General features: G+C 37.5%; 3 protein-coding genes across 3 annotated transcripts; all 3 read left to right on the top strand.

Annotated features, from left to right (window-relative positions):
- Nucleotides 1–2,408: 2,408 nt before the first annotated feature.
- LOC126605564 (uncharacterized) lies at nt 2,409–5,034 on the top strand. The gene is made up of 6 exons (XM_050272973.1): nt 2,409–2,567; nt 3,590–3,638; nt 3,751–3,769; nt 4,334–4,411; nt 4,510–4,614; nt 4,740–5,034. The coding sequence occupies exons 2-6, from the start codon at nt 3,634–3,636 to the stop codon at nt 4,854–4,856; spliced, it is 324 nt and encodes a 107-aa protein (XP_050128930.1). The 5' UTR covers nt 2,409–2,567; nt 3,590–3,633; the 3' UTR covers nt 4,857–5,034.
- Nucleotides 5,035–6,459: 1,425 nt separating this feature from the next.
- LOC126603921 (probable NAD(P)H dehydrogenase (quinone) FQR1-like 2) lies at nt 6,460–8,324 on the top strand. Its single transcript, XM_050270956.1, has 2 exons — nt 6,460–7,177; nt 7,788–8,324. Exons 1-2 carry the CDS (start codon nt 6,606–6,608, stop codon nt 8,011–8,013), a joined length of 798 nt encoding a protein of 265 aa, XP_050126913.1. The 5' UTR covers nt 6,460–6,605; the 3' UTR covers nt 8,014–8,324.
- A 919-nt stretch (nt 8,325–9,243) lies between these two features.
- Nucleotides 9,244–14,970, top strand: LOC126603911 (aminopeptidase P1-like). Its single transcript, XM_050270945.1, has 16 exons — nt 9,244–9,427; nt 9,659–9,722; nt 9,832–9,971; nt 10,165–10,449; nt 10,540–10,662; nt 10,981–11,256; nt 11,373–11,459; nt 11,625–11,692; nt 11,988–12,054; nt 12,360–12,494; nt 12,625–12,705; nt 13,312–13,366; nt 13,481–13,585; nt 13,689–13,760; nt 14,144–14,268; nt 14,563–14,970. The coding sequence occupies exons 1-16, from the start codon at nt 9,335–9,337 to the stop codon at nt 14,722–14,724; spliced, it is 1,938 nt and encodes a 645-aa protein (XP_050126902.1). The 5' UTR covers nt 9,244–9,334; the 3' UTR covers nt 14,725–14,970.
- The last annotated feature ends 4,657 nt before the right edge of the window (nt 14,971–19,627 follow it).

The raw sequence follows: 19,627 nt of genomic DNA on the forward strand, positions 1-19,627 counted from the left end.
AGAGATGATACAAATGATGGTATAATTAGGTGACAAATGTAGCATACTCTTCCTTATAAGTAAACATGACTTAAATTTTGATTTGACACATGTATATAAAAAAGATCATTAGGACCCGTTTGGTAAGCTGGATGTGAAAGGTTATTAGCCTTTAAAATGGGACTTGAGTCTAAGACTGTTGTTTGATACGTTTAAAGAGCATCATGGATTAGATTCCTACTTTGGATCCAAGTCCAGAATTAGACGGATTCATAACCCGTTGGTATGGGTTACTTAAGAATGCATCGCGCCTCCTCCTTTCCGGTTAGCATCTTCCTCACATCTCTTTGTCGCCAACATATATATATATATATATATATATATATATATATATATATATCTCTCTCTTTCTCTCTCTCGGTCGTACAACTATGAGGATAGGTCGCGAGCGCGGTTTTCGGGTCGTCAGAAGCAGTTCAAAATACCAAATGGCAGACATAAAACCCAACCTATCCTATCTAATCCTAGCCTAACCAATTCAAAATACCAAATTCAACTATGTCCGTTCCACCATACGTGCCCCTAGTGTTCAATAGTTAAACAATTTGGGCTACTGAGTATGCTAATGTGTAAGAATAAACTAGGTCGAAGATTTGAAGCACTCAACTATAACAAAACCAAAAAAAAAAAAAAAAACCACAACAGATTTAAGTTCCCATCCACATAAAATGACTAGAGTAGAGTCCAGTAAGCTCGATTGAGAAAGAAACCCCTGAAGGTGTTGGGGCTTAGGACCTTAGGTTAGTAAGAGAACCCAGTAATAACTTCTCAAAAAGGACTCAGTAATAAGAGATGTGAACAAAAAAAGTCATAGCAAGTGGCTCAGCGGTAAGGGCGCGGATTGTGGCTCTTCAAAAAGACAAAGAAAATGTGGGAGGTTTCGAGTTCGATGCTTCGAATTGGTGAGTCTGCTGAATTGTGGCCATCGTAACTTGCCACCTAGTTGTCCCCCCTTTTAAAAAAAAAAAAAAAAAAAAAAGATGTGAACAAAAAAGAGCTCATTTGAGTTAACAAATGTTTGCTATCTGCTAGCCACAAATTCGATCCCCACATTAACCACCCAAACTTGTTTTGCAATTGTTAAGTCTCCGTTTGTTTTGATGTAATGGTTAAAAACAATTTAAAGATAGGTGGGCATATGAACTGATTAAAATGACTTCCTCTACTTTTATCACCTAGAGTTTGAAAACTCTACAATAACTTTTTTCAATAATCTGAACCGCCATATTTTAACTCATGTATATATCTTAACCGACTATTAACGGCTAAGACTCTGTTTGAAATTGCTATTTCTCTTAAATATATATACTTTTTTATTTTTTCAAAATTATTTATGCTGTTTTTTCGGCAATGTTTACATTTTCTCTCTCTATTGTCCCCCAACCCAACTGACGACAATCATGAAGAATTCATCTTTCTCCTTCAAACTTACACACCCATTCACGGATGCCTTGGAAACAAAATTTGAGTAGCTTCCTCAGAGCTTCATATACAATTGTTAGATTAATCCTTTCCGAGTTTTAGAATGTTAAGTGCAGTACATCTTAATACTCCAAAGTGCTGGACTCATCACCATAAAAAATACAGCCTAGAACTCATGGTCTAGCAAAGACTCAAATTTCCAAAACTTAATTTCTGAATTTGAATCATATTCTGGAATCAAAAGATATATATATATATATATATATATATTTATATATAACTGTTTACTTTCCAAAGGAATTTTAACTTCTAACTTTTATACTATTTGCAAGGACATGAAAGTTGATGATTGATTTATTTACTTAAGCGTTGATAAACGTGTTCATTCTTATTAGTGACACATCATTTAGTTTGCAAATTATGTCTATCCAATATGTTTTTTCATTTTTTTTTTAAAATAAGAGGAATCCCACCATACATTAGGCATTAGCAGAAAAAGCTGCAGTCTTTGTAGCAGGAGAAAGACCTTTACCAGCAGAGTTAGAAGACAATTCAATTGCATTGCCTTCTCATTAGCACAGGATTCCCCAGAAGAATCCTTCGAAGTAGACTTCTCAGAGACATTTTGGGTGACCACTAAATTTTGGCCCCAAGGCAAACGGTACACTAAGAAAGAGCTGGTAGCTCCAATGAAAACATATGCGAGAGTTCAAACTCGGATTGAGTTCTAAACTTTTGCTCATTTTCCACTAGACCAATTCGTTGAAATTCAGTCCCAAAATTTGTTAATACCAACTTATACAACACATGTTGATCGAACAAAAAACAAATTGATATAACACGTAACATAGCAGTTGCAACTTGTTTATTAGTTGGATTTTCAAAGTTTGGGTGCCCAATTGGGCCTTCTTACAATAAACTGATTGGGTTCTGTAGTGTGGGCTTTTTACAAACTTAATCGTTTTTAAACCCAAACCGCCCTACGCCGCCTTTCATCGGGCGCTTTCGTAAACTTAAACCAAAAACCCTAACTGTGCCTTACTCGGGAGTTATCACGCAGTCCTAGCCCCATCGCACAGATCTTCTCCCTCGTCGTGTTCGACTAGGTAAGGATCTTTATCCTGTAAAACTGTATAATTTATCCAAATTTTAGTGGATAATTTTGATGATCTATCGTTAATTTTATGAATATCTGTTCGTATTCTCCTTACTTGAAGATTCAATTAGTCTCTCTCGTAATGTTCGATCTTCGTTGGATTATAATATACTTTCACATATTACGTATAATTAGAGCCTTGATGTGGTTAGTTCTATTTAATTTAATTTTTTTTAAAATTTAATTTGAACAATTTGATAGCTAGGACTGTAAATAAACTAACTCAGCAACATTGAAATCAGCCCACATAACAGATTTAATGTTTTGAAAACTTGAATTAGTGGATTTTCCAGTTTGTTATCGGGATATTGAAGTTGCGCAAAAGAACTTATCTTGCTTCTGATGGCGTTTCGGATATAACTTTTGTTTTTTCGAGCTTCTTAGTGTTGATAATCTCGATACCTCACTAGAGCATTCTCACAAGATTTTTAATCTTCTTCTGTATTATTTTATTGCTAACAGAAAACGCGACACAAAACTGAGCGCAGTGGCGTTCCAGGATTCATACAGCCGACCCACATAGTGGGAAAAGGCTTTGTTGTTGTTGTTGTTGTTCTGTATCATTTTATTATAATGGTATTGTGTTAATACTAAAATTTTTTGTTCTGTTTTGATTCACAAAAACCTTGTCTTGATTTTAGTTATTTTTTTGATGAAATTTTTGTTCTCCATGGTGTGGCCATTATAAGTATACTATTCTTTGTTGGAACTGAATCAGCAAAACACAGAGCACCTTAAGTTTTGCTTTTCTTAATGCTGTATCAAATGGTTGCAAGAATTAGTTTTGAATTTGGCATGATACATCTACTTAACTTACAAGATCTTTAGTAATGCTATTGTAGATTTATAATATTTGATCCGTGCCTACTTAGATTTCTTACCCTCTGTTGCCATTTTGTTTAGAACTATCAGTAGTTTCTGCCATTCGGTTTTTACTTAATACTCGGTTTAATATATCTTGTTCCTTTCCAGGTTCAGCTGTTGGATTAAGTACTTCCCAAAACCCTCTGTTCGAGATGAGGTAATGATTAGTTTGATATGTCAAACCACAATTCTTCTTAGCTTTTATTTTCTGAAGTACTAACAAATTTTCCTTTTTCTTTTGTTTTGTGTTTATCATCCTCGCTTCACAGCCGACCAATGGAGGAAGATGTAGGTTATAGTGCTCTTGAGCTTATTTAGTGCATCTTTGTTATGTCTCTCTTTGTACCATTAAATGTTGTTAGTTTTCATGAATTTGCGACTTGTACGTAGTTGGAAATATCTAATGGTTGTGCATCTGTGATTGTGTAATGATTCTATATTTGCAACATTTAAACTTTTTTCTGTTGCTTTTCTATTTTCGCCACCTTAATGGTATTTCATGGAAACAGTGTGAGTCCATACTCTTGTTGCACATCAAATAGTCATTTTTTGGTTCAATGCATCGGCACACCCGTAATTATCAAATGAAATTTTAATTTTTAATTGTGTTATGGTTCAAATGGTCTGTGTATTTCTTTAGGGTCTTCACATAAACTTTCTAGCAACTATTGACTTCTTGGTCCTGCAATGAAATCATCGTGACAAAATGTTTGAGAGTGACCTCTCTTGCTAAATGACATGGTCTCACGTGTCCATTGTCCTGCTCATTTCTGAAAGCCCTAAATCAACATATTTATTCTTAGTGGTATCATCATTTTGTGTAAACATGCTTATCGAACCTGAATGCTGCAGGGTGCCAAGAACGAGGAAGAGGAATTCAACACAGGGCCACTTTCTGTCCTTATGATGAGTGTAAAAAATAATACTCAGGTAATGCTTTCTGAGAATCTTATGGTTCTTTGTCCGGAAAGGCTTTACATATCAAGGGCAAGTATTCTTATTCAATTTGGTTCTTGTCGTGCAAACAGGTGCTCATCAATTGCCGTAACAACCGAAAGCTTCTTGGCCGTGTGAGAGCATTTGACAGGCATTGCAACATGGTTCTGGAAAATGTCAGGGAGATGTGGACTGAGGTATTTTCGGTTGGTTCTTTTGCGTTTTGATTTCATTGGGATACAGCTTGTGGTTGTTGATCATCGATCATCAATGCTATGTTACTTATCGCTAATTTTTTTTAATTGTTTATTTGTCTATGTAGGTGCCGAGGACTGGAAAAGGCAAGAAAAAGGCCCAGCCGGTTAACAAAGACAGGTTCATCAGCAAGATGTTTCTCCGTGGGGACTCTGTTATCATCGTTCTTAGGAATCCGAAGTGAGGTGTGAACTTAGCACACAATTCTAATGACTTGTAGATGTAGTCTGCTGAAAATTGTAGAAGTACTATCGTCAGGAGTTTGAATTGCTCTTCTTAGAGCAACTTTCCAGTGCTGTATAACTTCGTTTCGATCTGTGTGAATTTCAATTGACAGGTACTAAATGCACTCTTTAGAGTAACATCCGGTGTCTTACAGTTCGTGATCAAATTCTTAACTCTGTTTGAATCTTTGTTAATTTCAATTGACAGGTGTTTGGACTTCATAATAGTAACCTCTTGAATTACTATGTGCAAGCCGAGATCCCTTTGTAGCCTGGCGGCTTTCCCCGGAGGGGTAAAAATGTCCGGCGGCTGTTTTGCGTGTTTCGTTATATGAATTTGCATTGATATTTAATTTTATCGTAGTATAATTGTGATCCCGTCGATCGAACAGCTACAGCTCCGTCGATCAAACATGTTTTCCGTTGTTGTGAACTCATCCGACTGCATTGGGTTTCCGGACTGGAAATTTCTTCGTTGTGGTATAGCTAGGTCCTTGTGTTCGAGTCTTGACCACGCTGATAGGCAGTTAACTTGTCCAAATGATAAACCTCCCCTAAACAGCTCTATTTTTTTATATTTAATTAATGATTTTATTTTTCTTTATTTTGACTATTCCCTCTTGTTCTTCTCCATTTCTAATTTTCTATACGTGTAAAATCAAATTTCTCCCCTTGTCTTTTAGATTCTTCCTTCAATAAATTGTCAACGTCAATTAAATCGGTGCTAACATGCGTTGGAATTTTATGGGGCTGCTCCCTGCGACAAAACGCCCATACGTCATTATTATCTTAATTAATCATGTTTAACGACTTATTATATAGATAGTGGTAGGTAGGTCGTACATGATTTTTGAACGATGACTGGCTAAGGCCAAGGTCCGAAAGATGCTTTTGTGCCTAATTCCAAACTCCCTTAACTCGTTCCTTCAAATGTTTTCATCATTACAATAAAATAAATAACGATAAAATTCAAAAATAAAGCAGTCATACGATCACATGATATTGTTTTATCCATCTAATTTTGTTATAACACTTTTAGACTTCGACATAAATTTTGACATAACTTTAGCATCTGTACATGATTTAGGGGTCGCCTAGCAGTCATTTAGTTTTCAATTTTTGCATTTACATTTTGGTTTTCAGTTTTCATTTTTCTTAAAAACTAAAGTAACTAAAACGAGTATTCATTTTTTAAGTTTTCGAAAAATTAAAAAAGAATGGTTATCAAACGATCGCTAATTCATTTATAAAAATCCAAAACACGGTCAACAATAGCGATTCATCCATATTACAGCGCGTAAATGATACATCATGCGATCGTTGTAATGATAACACCAAAAAAAATCTTCAAAGATGATAAAGATAATTAGTCATATGGTTTGATTAAGCGGTGGGTGGCGGCCCCGCGAGACTCGGTCCAGAAAATTTCACAAAAAACTAAAGAACGAGACGCCATGTTTGTTTTAAATGGACACGTGTCGTCTGATAAACAGAAAATATTCAGATGCACACGTAGGTACATACATAAGCAGTCATAGGATTGCAGCCAAATATAAGAGTCCTCCCATCCGGCCGGTTTTACTTTCACAGCTCTCGACTCTGCGCTCAACTGCAACTGAACAACACCCGAAAGCTCGAAATTTGAAAACCGGTGTTTGGATTCCGGTGCAACTACCTCTTATCCGCAGTGAGTAATATCGTTATTCTCGATGGGGAAAGGCGGGGGTTGTGTCCCAAGCAAGAAGAAAGTCCTCTCCGATGCCGCACCAATTCCCGACACCGCCAATAATGCCTCGCGAAGCCCGGCGCCGGCTTCCACCGGCGGCACTCTCAGTTCCGCTACAAAGCCAAACAACGTTTCTGTCGTCGCCGAATCGCACCCGAATCCGGGCCCGGTTACGAAATTGAGGATATTCATAGTGTTCTACTCAATGTACGGACACGTGGAGGAGCTGGCCAGGCGGATGAAGAAGGGGGTTGACGGCGTGGAGGGGGCGGAGGGGGTGCTGTACCGGGTGCCCGAGACGCTTCCAGCTGAGGTTTTGGAGGCGATGAAGGCGCCGCCCAAGGACCATGAAATTCCGGAGATTTCGGCGGCAGAGCTGGCGGGGGCGGACGGGGTTTTGTTTGGGTTTCCGACGAGGTTCGGGAGCATGGCGGCGCAGATGAAGGCGTTTTTCGACTCGACCGGGCAGCTGTGGAAGGAGCAGACCCTGGCTGGGAAGCCTGGTGGGTTCTTTGTCAGCACCGGGACTCAGGGCGGCGGCCAAGAAACCACTCTGTAAGCTTTTGCCTCATTTCTCAATTCTAAACTTCTTTTATGAAATGAAAAAAGCTAAGAAGTTGAATTGGGAGTTGAATTGTTTGGTTGGTTTTCTCATATGGTTTGCAAAATTGGGTTTTTATGCTTTGTTAATTAATAATTTGTGAAGATTAATGGAGATCATTGTTGCCCAAATGAAGGTTTATCGGTTTTATCTGCGCAATTGACATGAAATTAATAATTTTTATGGATGGTAGTGTTTGAGTTGGTGAAATTGTTGTTTAATTCGAAATCAGATTAGTAAAGGTTGGGTTTTTGGGTAGCATTGTTCCAATATGCATTTGAAGAAATGATTTTTCCATTTTTTTTCGGGATTAAACTTTCAAATTTGTTGTTTTAGAGTAAAATGTTACACTATAGGATGCATAAAGCTTGTTTCTTTGTATGGTTATTTTAGTTTTGGGCTATTTGTCGCAAACAATCTGAAGCAGAAGCACCTTGTTACTAATTACCTCAGTTTTATAGTATCGGATGCATCATTTGGTTGAAGTTACTGCTCAGCCTTGAAAGGTTGATGTAAATTGATGAGAAATTTTATTAAGACTTGTGTTCTTCTATTTTGTCACAGATGGACGGCAATCACCCAATTAGCACACCACGGAATGCTGTTTGTTCCCGTTGGGTATACTTTTGGAGCTGGCATGTTTAAGATGGACTCTGTAAGAGGGGGTTCTCCGTATGGCGCTGGTGTCTTTGCTGGTGACGGCACAAGAGGCGCAAGTGAAACTGAGTTGGCTCTTGCAGAGCATCAGGGGAAGTATATGGCATCAGTAGTCAAGAAACTTGCCGCTTGATAGTGATTTCCGAATTTTAGCATATTTCCTTGCCATTATTTTCCTGTTCTGTTTGTCGATCTAAATGTATTCCTTCTGCGATCGTTCTTGGCATTCTCTTGTTACCTATGTCGATGTTAGTTCTTTCTTATCGCTTCACTTCGAGTTGTTATATATGTTCAGAAAGATGTAAAGGTTTTTAATTTGTTCTTTCCTTGATTGTTGTCCAATAATTTGTGAATTTGTGGGGTGTGTCATATTGTATACTTTCGGTTCGAAAACATGTAATTCTGTTAGCACTTGACATATCAATAAAATTCGCACATTGGTTACGATTGGTGTTGATGAATACTGGTTGGGAACAATAAGTACTGACTTTGCTGCGAGGAGCAGTTGGCTTTTCTTGTGTGCAAATCTGTAACTACAAGCAATCATCAATGTAGGAATGTTTCTTGGTGTAGAGAAAATCTAACCGTGATTGCCTCGGGTAAGTGTACTTCGTTATTCGATTTTCGGACAAGATGATAGACATCGGCAGTTGATGACAGCAACTGCAGATTGCATTGCTGGGCGATAGGCGATAAGGTCTATCAACCGGTAGCAAAGTTTCATAATCTTTTTTGCTAGGTTTGACCACATGCCGTGTTATTAGTGTGTCATTTTCTTATAGTGTGTCATTTTCTTAATAAGAAACGAATGTTCTGTTAAAAGAATATAAAAAATACGACAATTCAAAACCTATCTAGTTGAACACCAAAAGCAACACAAGTTGTTCAACCTTTGGCACAATACCAAAATGTTAGCAACGATACAATCCAATACCAAAATGTTAGCGACGATACAATCCAACATAATTTAGTAGTGTAGTTTAGGACAATTCATCAAAACACATTGATCTTGGCTTCTTTGGTAAATCCGTTGATACTTATCGTTGCAACATAAAATATAATACGAATAGCCTTCGTCGTAACCAAGTTAACTTGAGCAGAATAATCATTTTTACATGTAAGTTCGAAACTCTTTTTCTGTAAATTTTAATTAAATTAAATATTTCTTGAATAAAGGATCAGAAATCGTTATTTTGTGAGACAACTTTACCCACGCTTTTTCTCCGTAATGACATTTTTAACCCTACCTTAAGCGACAAAACATACCATAACTTACGAGGACCGAAGGAGTAGCGACAGGGACATTTCCGGAAACTCGGAACGCAGACTTCAACGACTTGCAACATCGTTTTAAAGTCGGACCTCGAAAGCAAACTACATTGTTCAGATTCACTCTCGCATTCACTCTCTCTTCGTTTTTTCGACGATTCCAAATTCGTCGCCGAAAAACAGATATGGCGGACACTCTCGCCGCTCTGAGGTCTCTAATGGCGTGCCACTCTCCGCCTCTCGACGCCTTGGTCGTCCCTTCTGAAGATTATCACCAGGTCTGTCTCAATTTGTCAATTTTAAATATGCCCTTGTCACTCGATTTTTAACGTTGTTTCGATGAAATCTTGTATCCAAAAATTTTCGATTTTACTCATGTTATCTGTTCCTTTATCAAGATTGGAACTTTTCAATTGTAATTTCGAAATTTTGTGTTTTTATTTTATTTTATTTATTTTTAACATTTACTTTTAAGGATGTTGGGAGTGATGTTTGTGTTGTAATTGCAGAGTGAGTATGTTTCGGCACGAGACAAACGGCGTGAGTTCGTTTCCGGCTTCACCGGGAGTGCTGGTTAGTATTGTGATGTTGTTTAAGGATGCTGCTGTCTAAATTTGATTGCTTTAAGTTGAATTTTGAAGCTTTTAATGTTGTGTTAAATTGTGTGTTGGATTGTGTACAGGTTTGGCACTTATAACGAAGAATGAAGCGCGGCTATGGACCGATGGTCGGTACTTTTTGCAGGCAACGCAGGAACTCAGTGACCAGTGGCAGCTTATGCGAATGGGAGAAGACCCGACTGTCGATGTCTGGATGGCAAATGTGAGTCACTGCTTCTTTTTGAGTAACTCCTGTTATTATTTTCAATGTTGTATTTTCAGTATTTTGGACCTTTTCGTATCGACGCTGGCATTAAATTACAAGTTGGTTCTAAATGATGACTCCAGTTAAATTACCTGTGACTTTGTGGATTCTTGTTTGCCGCTGTAGTGAATTTTGGGATTTGTTTTTGTAGAATCTTCCTGAAGGTTCAGCCATTGGTATTGATCCTTGGTGCGCGTCAATAAACACCGTGCAACTATGGGAGCGTGCCTTTGCCAAGAAACAACAGAAGTTGGTTCAGACTTCCACAAATTTGGTAGACGAAGTTTGGAAAAATCGGCCCCCTGTGGAAATTAATCCCGTCATTGTACATCCTTTGGAATATGCTGGTCGTTCTGTTGTGGATAAGTTGAAGGATTTAAGACAAAAAATCGTACAAGGGAACGCTCGTGGTATAATTATCTCAGCGCTTGATGAGGTTAGTCTGTTTGGTGTGTTGCTTCATGTGGCATCCTACTTTACTTTTGATTTTGTCATGCGGTATCTCAATTTAATTGCTACTCTACAGGTTGCTTGGTTGTATAATATTCGTGGCACTGATGTTGCCTACAGTCCAGTTGTTCATGCATTTGCTATCGTGACATCCAACTCGGCTTTCTTTTATGTTGACAAAATGAAGGTTTCCGCTGAGGTCAGTTAAACCATACACAGTTGATATACTATCATAAATAATACACACACACACATATCATCTTATTAAGCAACCTTCATAAGGCAGTGAATATTGGCTTGAAGTTATCAAGCCACCGGTAATAATAGATGCATTTACTATTTGCCATCACCAATTTTTGTGTCTTTAACTGATAACAGTAATTGTACCCTTTGGACAAAATTATGCTGTCCCCCATTTCTTTTTCGTATATCCTTTTTTCCATGTTAGAAAGCTAGAGTGAGCATGATCAGTTAATCGGTTTAGTAGACGTATCTGACAAATTCACTCGATATGCAGGTAAACTCTTATTTGGAAGAAAATGGGATTGATGTCCGGGACTATAAAGCAGTGAGCTCGGATGTTGCCTTGCTTGCGTCTAATCAGCTCAAACCTTCATCTACAGTTAAAGGAACTGAAGCTGAAAAGGCTAATGGTGGAAACAAAGCAGAAGAAACAGATAATGACCTCATATGGGCTGACCCTGGTTCATGCTGTTATGCTTTGTATTCAAGACTAAACCCCGAAAAAGTTATTTTACAGCAGTCACCTTTGGCCCTAGCAAAAGCTCTAAAGGTAGCATGCTGCACTTCCTATCTTGTGGAGATAGCAATTTGTTTCTGATAGTTGTGCCAGTGATTTTATTCTATTCATTTTTTTTTCCTTATCAACTGATTGCTCTAAAATTTTAGAACCCAGTCGAATTGGAAGGGTTAAAGAAAGCTCATATCCGGGATGGTGCAGCTGTTGTGCAATATCTTGTGTGGTTTGATAAGCAGGTACATTGTGATACGTATGGTATCTTAATATCTTTAAATTTCTAAACAATATTTTCTTAGTTTCTATTCTATATGTTTTCCAGATTTTAATGCGTTAAGTTTCCTAGATTTGCAGCAATATGAAAGGCCTGAACTAATGCTTGAGCTTGTGTAATAAAAATGCAGGCGCAGGAGATATATGGGGCTTCTGGTTTCTTTTTGGAGGGGGAGGCAACAGATAAGAAAAACCACTTGTAAGTTTGAGTCTCCTTGTTGAATTTCATACCTCTCATTGTGTGGATTAGATGCATCATGATCTTGATATAGTATGATTTATGATGTCAGCAAGATGTGAAAATCACACATAGAACTGCTTTTGTCCAATCGCAGTTAATGATCATCCATTCTATGGACTTTCAGACAGTTGATGCCTTATACTGTTCTATGCTTAATTTAATATTTTAGTTGCTTAATAAACGCTGAGTTGCACAAATTTTTATAATTCTATAATATGTTTGCATGTTGATTGAATTGAATGAACTATGGCAGGAAAACTACAAAGCTAACCGAGGTGACTGTAAGTGATAAGCTGGAGGGCTTTCGAGCATCAAAAGAGGTAGTGTGAACTTTTAATATGAAAATCCAACATGATAGTAGCGAAATTCCTTTGATGCAAGTGTGCTTTTCCCTCATATATATTTCTTGGATCATGTGATGTTCTTTCTATTTGGTATATTTGCAATCATGGTTCTGACTGTAAAAACTCTCTTCCACGCTAAAGAATATTTGCAACAAGCGGTTGCAGAAAATGAAATATGCTGTTCAATTTATTGTTAGATGTTTACTTGTATGCTTATGTACCTCCATGCATGTTTAGTTTGCTTGACATGATAGGAATTTCTTTTTCTGTCATATTTGCAGAACTTTAGAGGTTTAAGTTTCCCTACTATTTCGTCTGTTGGCCCAAATGCGGCAATCATGCATTATTCACCGGAAGCAGAAACTTGTGCTGAGTTTGATCCAGACAGCATATATCTTTTTGACTCTGGGGCACAGGTTTGTCAAATGTCATGGAAGATTCCGCTAATAAAAATTACTGACCAATTTCATTTTAAATGTTCTAGCGTATCATTTACTCACGATGCTTCTGTTTCTTTAATTTTTAATGTTGATGGCATGGTTGCAGTATCTTGATGGAACAACTGATATAACACGGACGGTTCATTTTGGTAAACCTTCAGCGCATGAGAAAGCATGCTATACGGCAGTAAGTTCTTTTTGTTCTTCTCTTTTGTGACATTGTTATTTGGTAGTTGAGCTTAACGTAATTGAACGTTGTTGTCCCAACTCTGTTTTTCTGTGGCTTGAATTGCAAGAGTCTTGTAATAGTTCATTCATTCTGCTATTAATGACTCATTGTCACCAGACTCACCACCTACAGTTTTTAACAACCGTATCCCACCCTGACCCTCAGCACCTTCCCCAAGCTTATTATTACTATCTTTGTTAATATTTCAGTTTACCATGTCACAAAATAACCACGCAAACGCAATGAAGCAGTACAATCCATATTAGCTTTTTACACTTGAAACTCAAATCCAAATCCCCATTTTATATCCTTCCATCTAAATGAACCCTTAGATTCAGCTGATAACCTACGAGTTATGAATTTAGATTCACAATGGAATTTCAATACTTTCAGATGTTATTTTTGATTCTATGTGTTAAGATGAATTTTGAATCTTTGATTCACAACGGCTGAATCCATTCTGTCTACATGTGTAGACTGTTATCCCAAAATTTATTCAAGTCAATACTCATGTTAGGGTTAGGGTTCTATGAACTAGCTTGATATGCTGCATTACTTTTGCAGGTCCTCAAAGGTCATATAGGTCTCGGGAATGCTCGATTTCCTAATGGAACCAATGGTATTTCCTGTTTTTATCTTCTTTTTGTTCTTTCAAATTTTAATCAGATTTTTCAAGTGTAATTTTGTAAGTATATCATTGTTGAATACATTTACATTCACAATCTTTTTACAGGTCATGCCCTTGACATTCTTGCTCGAGTTCCTTTGTGGAAGAGTGGTCTAGATTATCGACATGGTACTGGTCATGGGATTGGGTCTTATCTAAATGTTCATGAAGGTAAATATTAACTACAACTGCTCATCCTTTACTCTCCAGTGCATTGTTTTTGAGCTGATAAATGAATTTTCATTTCGAACTTCCATTTGCACTGGTTAAGCAGGTCCACATTCGATTAGTTTCAGACCACATGCTCGAAATGTCCCGCTGCAAGCTTCCATGACTGTAACAGATGGTTAGTTTCAGTATATACAATTGCTGTTGTCATTATTATATTATTTGTTTCATTTTACGCTTGTATAAGAACTTTCTCAAACTTAACAAAGAAAGAATTAAATCCCACATACCAGAGGATTGCCATGCATCGTAATTTATAGATATTGCTTAGGTTTTCCTCTTATTCTTTTGTTTATTATCCGTGCTCTCTAGTATTCATGTTTCTTGATTTTTTTTGTCGTTCATGCATAGCTCCTCGAGTTGACTGCTAATTAGTCTTACTCTTTGAGGCCATGCTTGGTTTATAAATTGGTTTGAGTATCCATGAATGTGAATAATTATGAGCTTCTTGAATGGGACTGTGTGAATTGTAATTGACTCCACCGAAACTGCACTTTTCAGAACCTGGATACTACGAGGACGGCAATTTCGGTATAAGATTGGAGAACGTGCTTATAATCAACGAAGCTGATACAAAATTCAACTTCGGTGACAAGGGTTACTTACAATTTGAGCATATAACTTGGGTAAGCTTGCTTTTGTCTCTATTAATTCATAAACTGTTATGCAATGTGATTGTGCAATTTATTACTTTCCTTACTGTTAAATAGTTCGATTTCCATGCTATGCATGCCTTCTCTTTCCTTTTTCTTTTCGTATGGACGACTTGCTCATAAACATTGGACATGAACTTAATTTGTACACGAGTTAACGTAGTCACCCAATGTCCTGGCATTTACGTTATTACGACACTTTCTCACTCAGTTTATAGAGGGGAATAAAGGTTGAGCTGATCTAGAATTGTTCTATTCTCTTTCCAGGCACCATACCAGAGAAAGTTGATCGACTTGAGTCTTTTAGTACCTGAAGAATTGGAATGGCTCAACACCTACCATGCCAAATGCAAGGATATTCTGGCTCCATACTTGGATGAATCTGAGAAGGCGTGGCTGAAAAGAGCCACTGAACCCATAAGCGTGTGAGCCGCATCCCTCCCTCGTCTCTCCAAGAGAATCAGAAACGTGAGCTTTCTGAACGTGCATATTGACTCAATAATCAAGATGAGTAGCATCTCTTGTGCCATGCGTTTTTATGATTATTTATTTGGAAACTTTGCTTCCTTCTTTTACAAGTCTTCGTTGTTTAGACATCGATAATGCATTCCTACTTTCCAATGTTACCGAGAAATCGGACCTATGACACCGATGATTGGATTCTGTGGACTGTTAGCCTTGACGATTAGTTATTTGTGCATGCCTCGAGTCCTATTATCACGCAGTCTCAACTTTCCGGCATGGGGCTTTGATCTTGCATAGCCTTGCCAATTCGGACACTGCATTGGACGAACTGCTTCGCCAATCCAAATAACATTCGAATTACAACTGAACTCGACCAAATCACTCCGCATTCTTAGAATTAACAGCAATCACGTGTTCTAATTTTACGACATGAAAAAACATGATTAACTTGAAATACCATAAGTCATGCATTGTTATGTGTTTCTCCTGCTATGAACATGTTATTCTCAGTGTTCCAAAAATCGGCCTATACGGCCGCCTAGGCCCTAGGCGGTGACGACCCACTGCGATTTAGAGCAAATTGTTTCGAAAAATCAATCTGGAGCTAAGTGGCACCTAGGCGGGCCAGGTTGTCCTAGGCAGCACCTAAGCGGCTCCTAGGCGGTTTGGTGGTTTATTTTAATTTTTTTTATTAATTGTGTGCTTTTTTATTTTTTTAGTTTCATGATGGAATATTTATGGAAATGGTGTCCCTAATTTGCAAAGGATGGATTTGGATTGACTACAAGTTCATCCAATTTTGAAATGAATTGGAGCACTTTTGAGGGGATACATACAAAGAAAAGAAATAAACTAGAGACAACGAGGTTAAATACTTTAATCTATGTCCAATCAAATGCAAGGATTATTAACAAAAATAATTTAGTCTATCATCCAAGAATACTCCTCATTATGGTTATATGCTTATTGTTTTTTAAATATTGAACTTGTTGGATGGATGTACCTTGTGTATTCTTCTACTTCTACTTTTGCATTTTATCATATGGGGTGTAATATCTATACACCATTTTTTACTTCTCACACATCCTTCTAATTTTTAGCCGTCGGATTAGATGAATTGAAGAATATCAAATGATAGAAATTAACAAGGGGTGTGTGGAAATAACCACCCTTTATCATTCTTTTATTATCTATACAAGTATAGTTTTTTTTTTTTTTTTTTTGTAAGTGTAAATAGGCACTTATTACAAGATATATAATAAATTTACATAAATTCGTCTAGGCGCTAGACTCCTGCCCGTCAACCGATTAGCGCCTAACGTTTTCTAGAACCTTGGTTATTCTTCCTGCTTGGTAGCTCACCATAACGGTGTTACTCTCTTCTCACTGCACGTTGCAACCATTGTTTGACTTGGATCTTGATCTTCTCCTTGCTACTCATATAGTGTTGATAGATGAAACTTTGGAAGGAGTAAATGCGAAGCTTAACCTTTGGAGAGAAGTGTTGGAATCTGAAGAGCTCACCATAACGGTGTTACTCTCTTCTCACTGCACGTCGAAACCATTGTTTGACTTGGATCTTGATCTTCTCCTTGCTACTCATATAGTGTTGATAGATGAAACTTAGGAATGAGTAAATGCGAAGCTTAACATTTGGAGAGAAGTGTTGGAATCTAAAGGTCTTCACCTAAGCTTAACCTTTGGAGAGAAATGTAGGAATCTAAAGGTATTCGCCTAAGTCAGTCAAAGACAGAGTACATGGAGTGCAAGTTCAGTGTAAACAGAGGTTTAAATAAGTTAGGAGTGAGGATTGGAGATCATGAAGTACCAAAGAGTGACCGATTTCACTACCTAGGATCTATCTTGCAAAAGAACTGAGAGTTGGATTGAGACCTCAACCATAGAATAAAAGCTGGATGTGTGAAGTGGAAGAGTGCATCTGTTGTGTTGTGTGACCGTCGTATGCCACTGAAGCTCAAGGGAAAATTTTATATGACGGCAATAAGGCTAGCAAAGCTTTATGGCACGGAATGTTGGGGGGTGAAGCATCAACACGTATCTAAAATGGGTGTAGCGGAGATGAAAATGCTTCGTTAAATGTGTGGACACACGAGAAAGGATAAGATTAGGAATGAGGATATTCGAAGTAAAGTAGGAGTAGTTGAAATTGAAGGAAAGATGAGAGAAAATCGGTTATGGTTGTTTGGACATGTGAAACGAATGCCTACTGACGCTCCGGTTAGAAGATGCGATTACAGAACAGAGGTTCAGGGCCGAAGGGGTAGAGGAGGACCTAGGAAGACTGTGGAAGAGACTCTAAGAAAAGACTTATAGTACTTGAATATAACGGAAGACGTGACACAGAACCAAGCACAATGGTGTTCTAGGATTCATATAGCCGACTCTACTTAGTAGGAAAAAGATTTATTGTAATTGGTGTTGTATTTTAGGATCAAACTTTTCCCCTCCTCAAGTATGAATTAACTTAGAATTTCTCTTGCCGTAAGAAAAAATAAATCTCAAATTTATTATTAATTATTATTGTTCATTAAACTTAAACTCACAACCTCTTTTCAAATTCATAATAAAATGAAGATTAATAGAGTAGCACTAACCAAAATCTGTCGTTATTGGTTCCCTTAATACTAAAAGATTCAACCAAACTTGTTTGTGCTATTTAAGTTATTTGTTTACCCTTGTTTTTTTTCTTTTTTTTTTGGGTAAACAATTTGTTTTCGTCAAAGATTCTGGTGTTGCTTGTTGATCCTTCATTTTCTAAGCCAATTCGGAGAGTTTATTGACATCTGGTGATTGTCTATATTCATTAAAAGTTGTCCAAGTGTCAACTGAACAATAGCACTTCATGAAAGCCAACGGCTTTATGGTTATGTCCAAGTTCAGAAAGTGATTTTACATAATTTCTTATTCCTTAAATTAAAATGGAATAAATAATGCAGTACGAATACGAAAAAGATAAAAAAGAAACAGAAAGAATAAATAATGACTTTTTTTAGTGACAATATTACCAGTTTTATAAACAATTTGATGTATGGAATGGTCATAATTGTTACAGCTCGTATGTACTTTATTTTGTTGGTACCAGTCTAATGATCAACTAGACCTTATGTAAAAATGCATTTTGCGCATAGAACAACTTTTTTCTTATGATTTAGAATTGGTCATTATTTGCCAAGAGAGCAACAAAATGCCTAAGAATTTTCTACCAAGTTCATGAGTTACACGATTGTTTTAAAGTCCCGTGAAACAAATTCCCCCTTTGGAGTGGTTCTTATTCGTTAACATGAAAAACCATTTATTAGTAAGGTTGTTCAATAAAATTTGATTACCTTAATTAACTCCCCAAAAGTAAGAACTAAGACGGCGCATGTGCTCGATTATGGTGTAACTGGCAACAAATTTAACCTATTACACATTGCCATCCACAAATGGGGATGCTAATGCGATCTCAAGTCTTTTACGACCGGAGCTTAAAAATCACATAGAAACGGGAGAAATAGCAAGGGGTAATGCGTGCATGATAAAAGATAATCATCGTAAGGCTCATGTCGAAAGACATCTTGAATTTCGTTTGGGTATGACTTCTTTTACTTATTTAGGTGTTTTTATTTTTCGTGGTAAATCGAAGAGAATTCATTTTAAAGCTTCAGTAGGCCAGGCAAAGGCTTGTCTTTTGGTTTGGAAAGGTGATTTATCTAGCATAACTAATTAGTAGTTTTAGGTCAATCACCACGGGATAGCCCAGTGGTTGGAGATGAATTCCAGACCTGTATTCTACACAGCAAGTCCTGAGCAAGGTCTGAAATATCGATATTATCGGCGAAATATCGCCGATAATATCGTTTTTTTGAGAGGGAGATATTTTTACACTAATACACTTAATTATCGTCATAATATCGATAATATCACCAAGGCTCCGTCGTCGACGTCGCAACTGTAGCCGAGGCTTCGTCGTCGCAGTTGCCAAGATCTGCGCCTCTCTCTGCAATCCACGCTCAGATGCTCAGACCCATCAAAATGAGCGATCCATGCTCAGACGCTCAGACCCATCAAGATTTGCGCCTCCCCTTGCTTGATGGTGCTCGCCGGGAGGTGAGAAAGGGAGGAGGAACGGTCCACAGGTGGTGATGGTGCTCGCCGAAGTGTGCACCACTGTGGTGGAGGTCACGGTGGGGTGTGATAAAGGGCACTGGGCTTGAGGTTGGAGAGATAAGAGCATTTTCGGAGATTACAAAGAGAGAAGGCTGAGAACCTCTCTATTATTTTAGAGAGAGACAAGAGTGGTTGAAGGTTTGAATGAGCAATAAGGTTGGAGAGATAAGAGCATTTTCGAAGATTACAAAGAGAGAAGGCTGAGAACCTCTCTATTATTTTAGAGAGAGACAAGAGTGGTTGAAGGTTTGAATGAGCAATAGCTACGGGGACTTCTTCACGGTATGGTTTGAAATGATGGTTTGATGAGAGGTAGAGAGCCTTTCTCCTTTTTCTAAAAGGCTGTACAGTTTTGGTTTCTACAAAACAATAAAAAAAAAAAGCAAAAACTAATAGATAATTGACTAGATAAACATCCTGCAAAGTTTCAATAAAAATTTCCAAGTTTTTCTTACAATTTCGGTGGTTTTTATTCAATTTTTATCGATATCGATAATATCCCGATATTTCCATCGATATTTCCGTGTTTTTAGACTACCGATATTTCCGATATCATAAATATTTTATACCTTGGTCCTGAGTTTGATTTTTTACGACGGTGAATCACACGATAATGGTCAGAGAAAGGCTGAACAAATAATACGTCAAAAGTTAGATTATATCACATGACAGTTTCAATAGTACATCTCCAAAATGA

Source organism: Malus sylvestris, chromosome 15 (assembly GCF_916048215.2).
Source record: "Malus sylvestris chromosome 15, drMalSylv7.2, whole genome shotgun sequence".
Lineage (NCBI taxonomy): Eukaryota > Viridiplantae > Streptophyta > Magnoliopsida > Rosales > Rosaceae > Malus > Malus sylvestris.

What these genes read in the sequence shown, in the direction of transcription:
- LOC126605564 (XM_050272973.1), top strand. An exon ending in GTGTAAAAAATAATACTCAG is followed by an intron (nt 4,412 to 4,509) that starts GTAATGCTTTCT and finishes TCGTGCAAACAG; the next exon opens with GTGCTCATCAATTGCCGTAA. An exon ending in TCAGGGAGATGTGGACTGAG is followed by an intron (nt 4,615 to 4,739) that starts GTATTTTCGGTT and finishes TTGTCTATGTAG; the next exon opens with GTGCCGAGGACTGGAAAAGG.
- LOC126603921 (XM_050270956.1), top strand. Translation starts at nt 6,606, where the DNA reads ATGGGGAAAGGCGGGGGTTGTGTCCCAAGCAAGAAGAAAGTCCTCTCC. An exon ending in GGCGGCCAAGAAACCACTCT is followed by an intron (nt 7,178 to 7,787) that starts GTAAGCTTTTGC and finishes ATTTTGTCACAG; the next exon opens with ATGGACGGCAATCACCCAAT.
- LOC126603911 (XM_050270945.1), top strand. Translation starts at nt 9,335, where the DNA reads ATGGCGGACACTCTCGCCGCTCTGAGGTCTCTAATGGCGTGCCACTCT. An exon ending in TCGATGTCTGGATGGCAAAT is followed by an intron (nt 9,972 to 10,164) that starts GTGAGTCACTGC and finishes TTGTTTTTGTAG; the next exon opens with AATCTTCCTGAAGGTTCAGC. An exon ending in CCCTAGCAAAAGCTCTAAAG is followed by an intron (nt 11,257 to 11,372) that starts GTAGCATGCTGC and finishes CTAAAATTTTAG; the next exon opens with AACCCAGTCGAATTGGAAGG.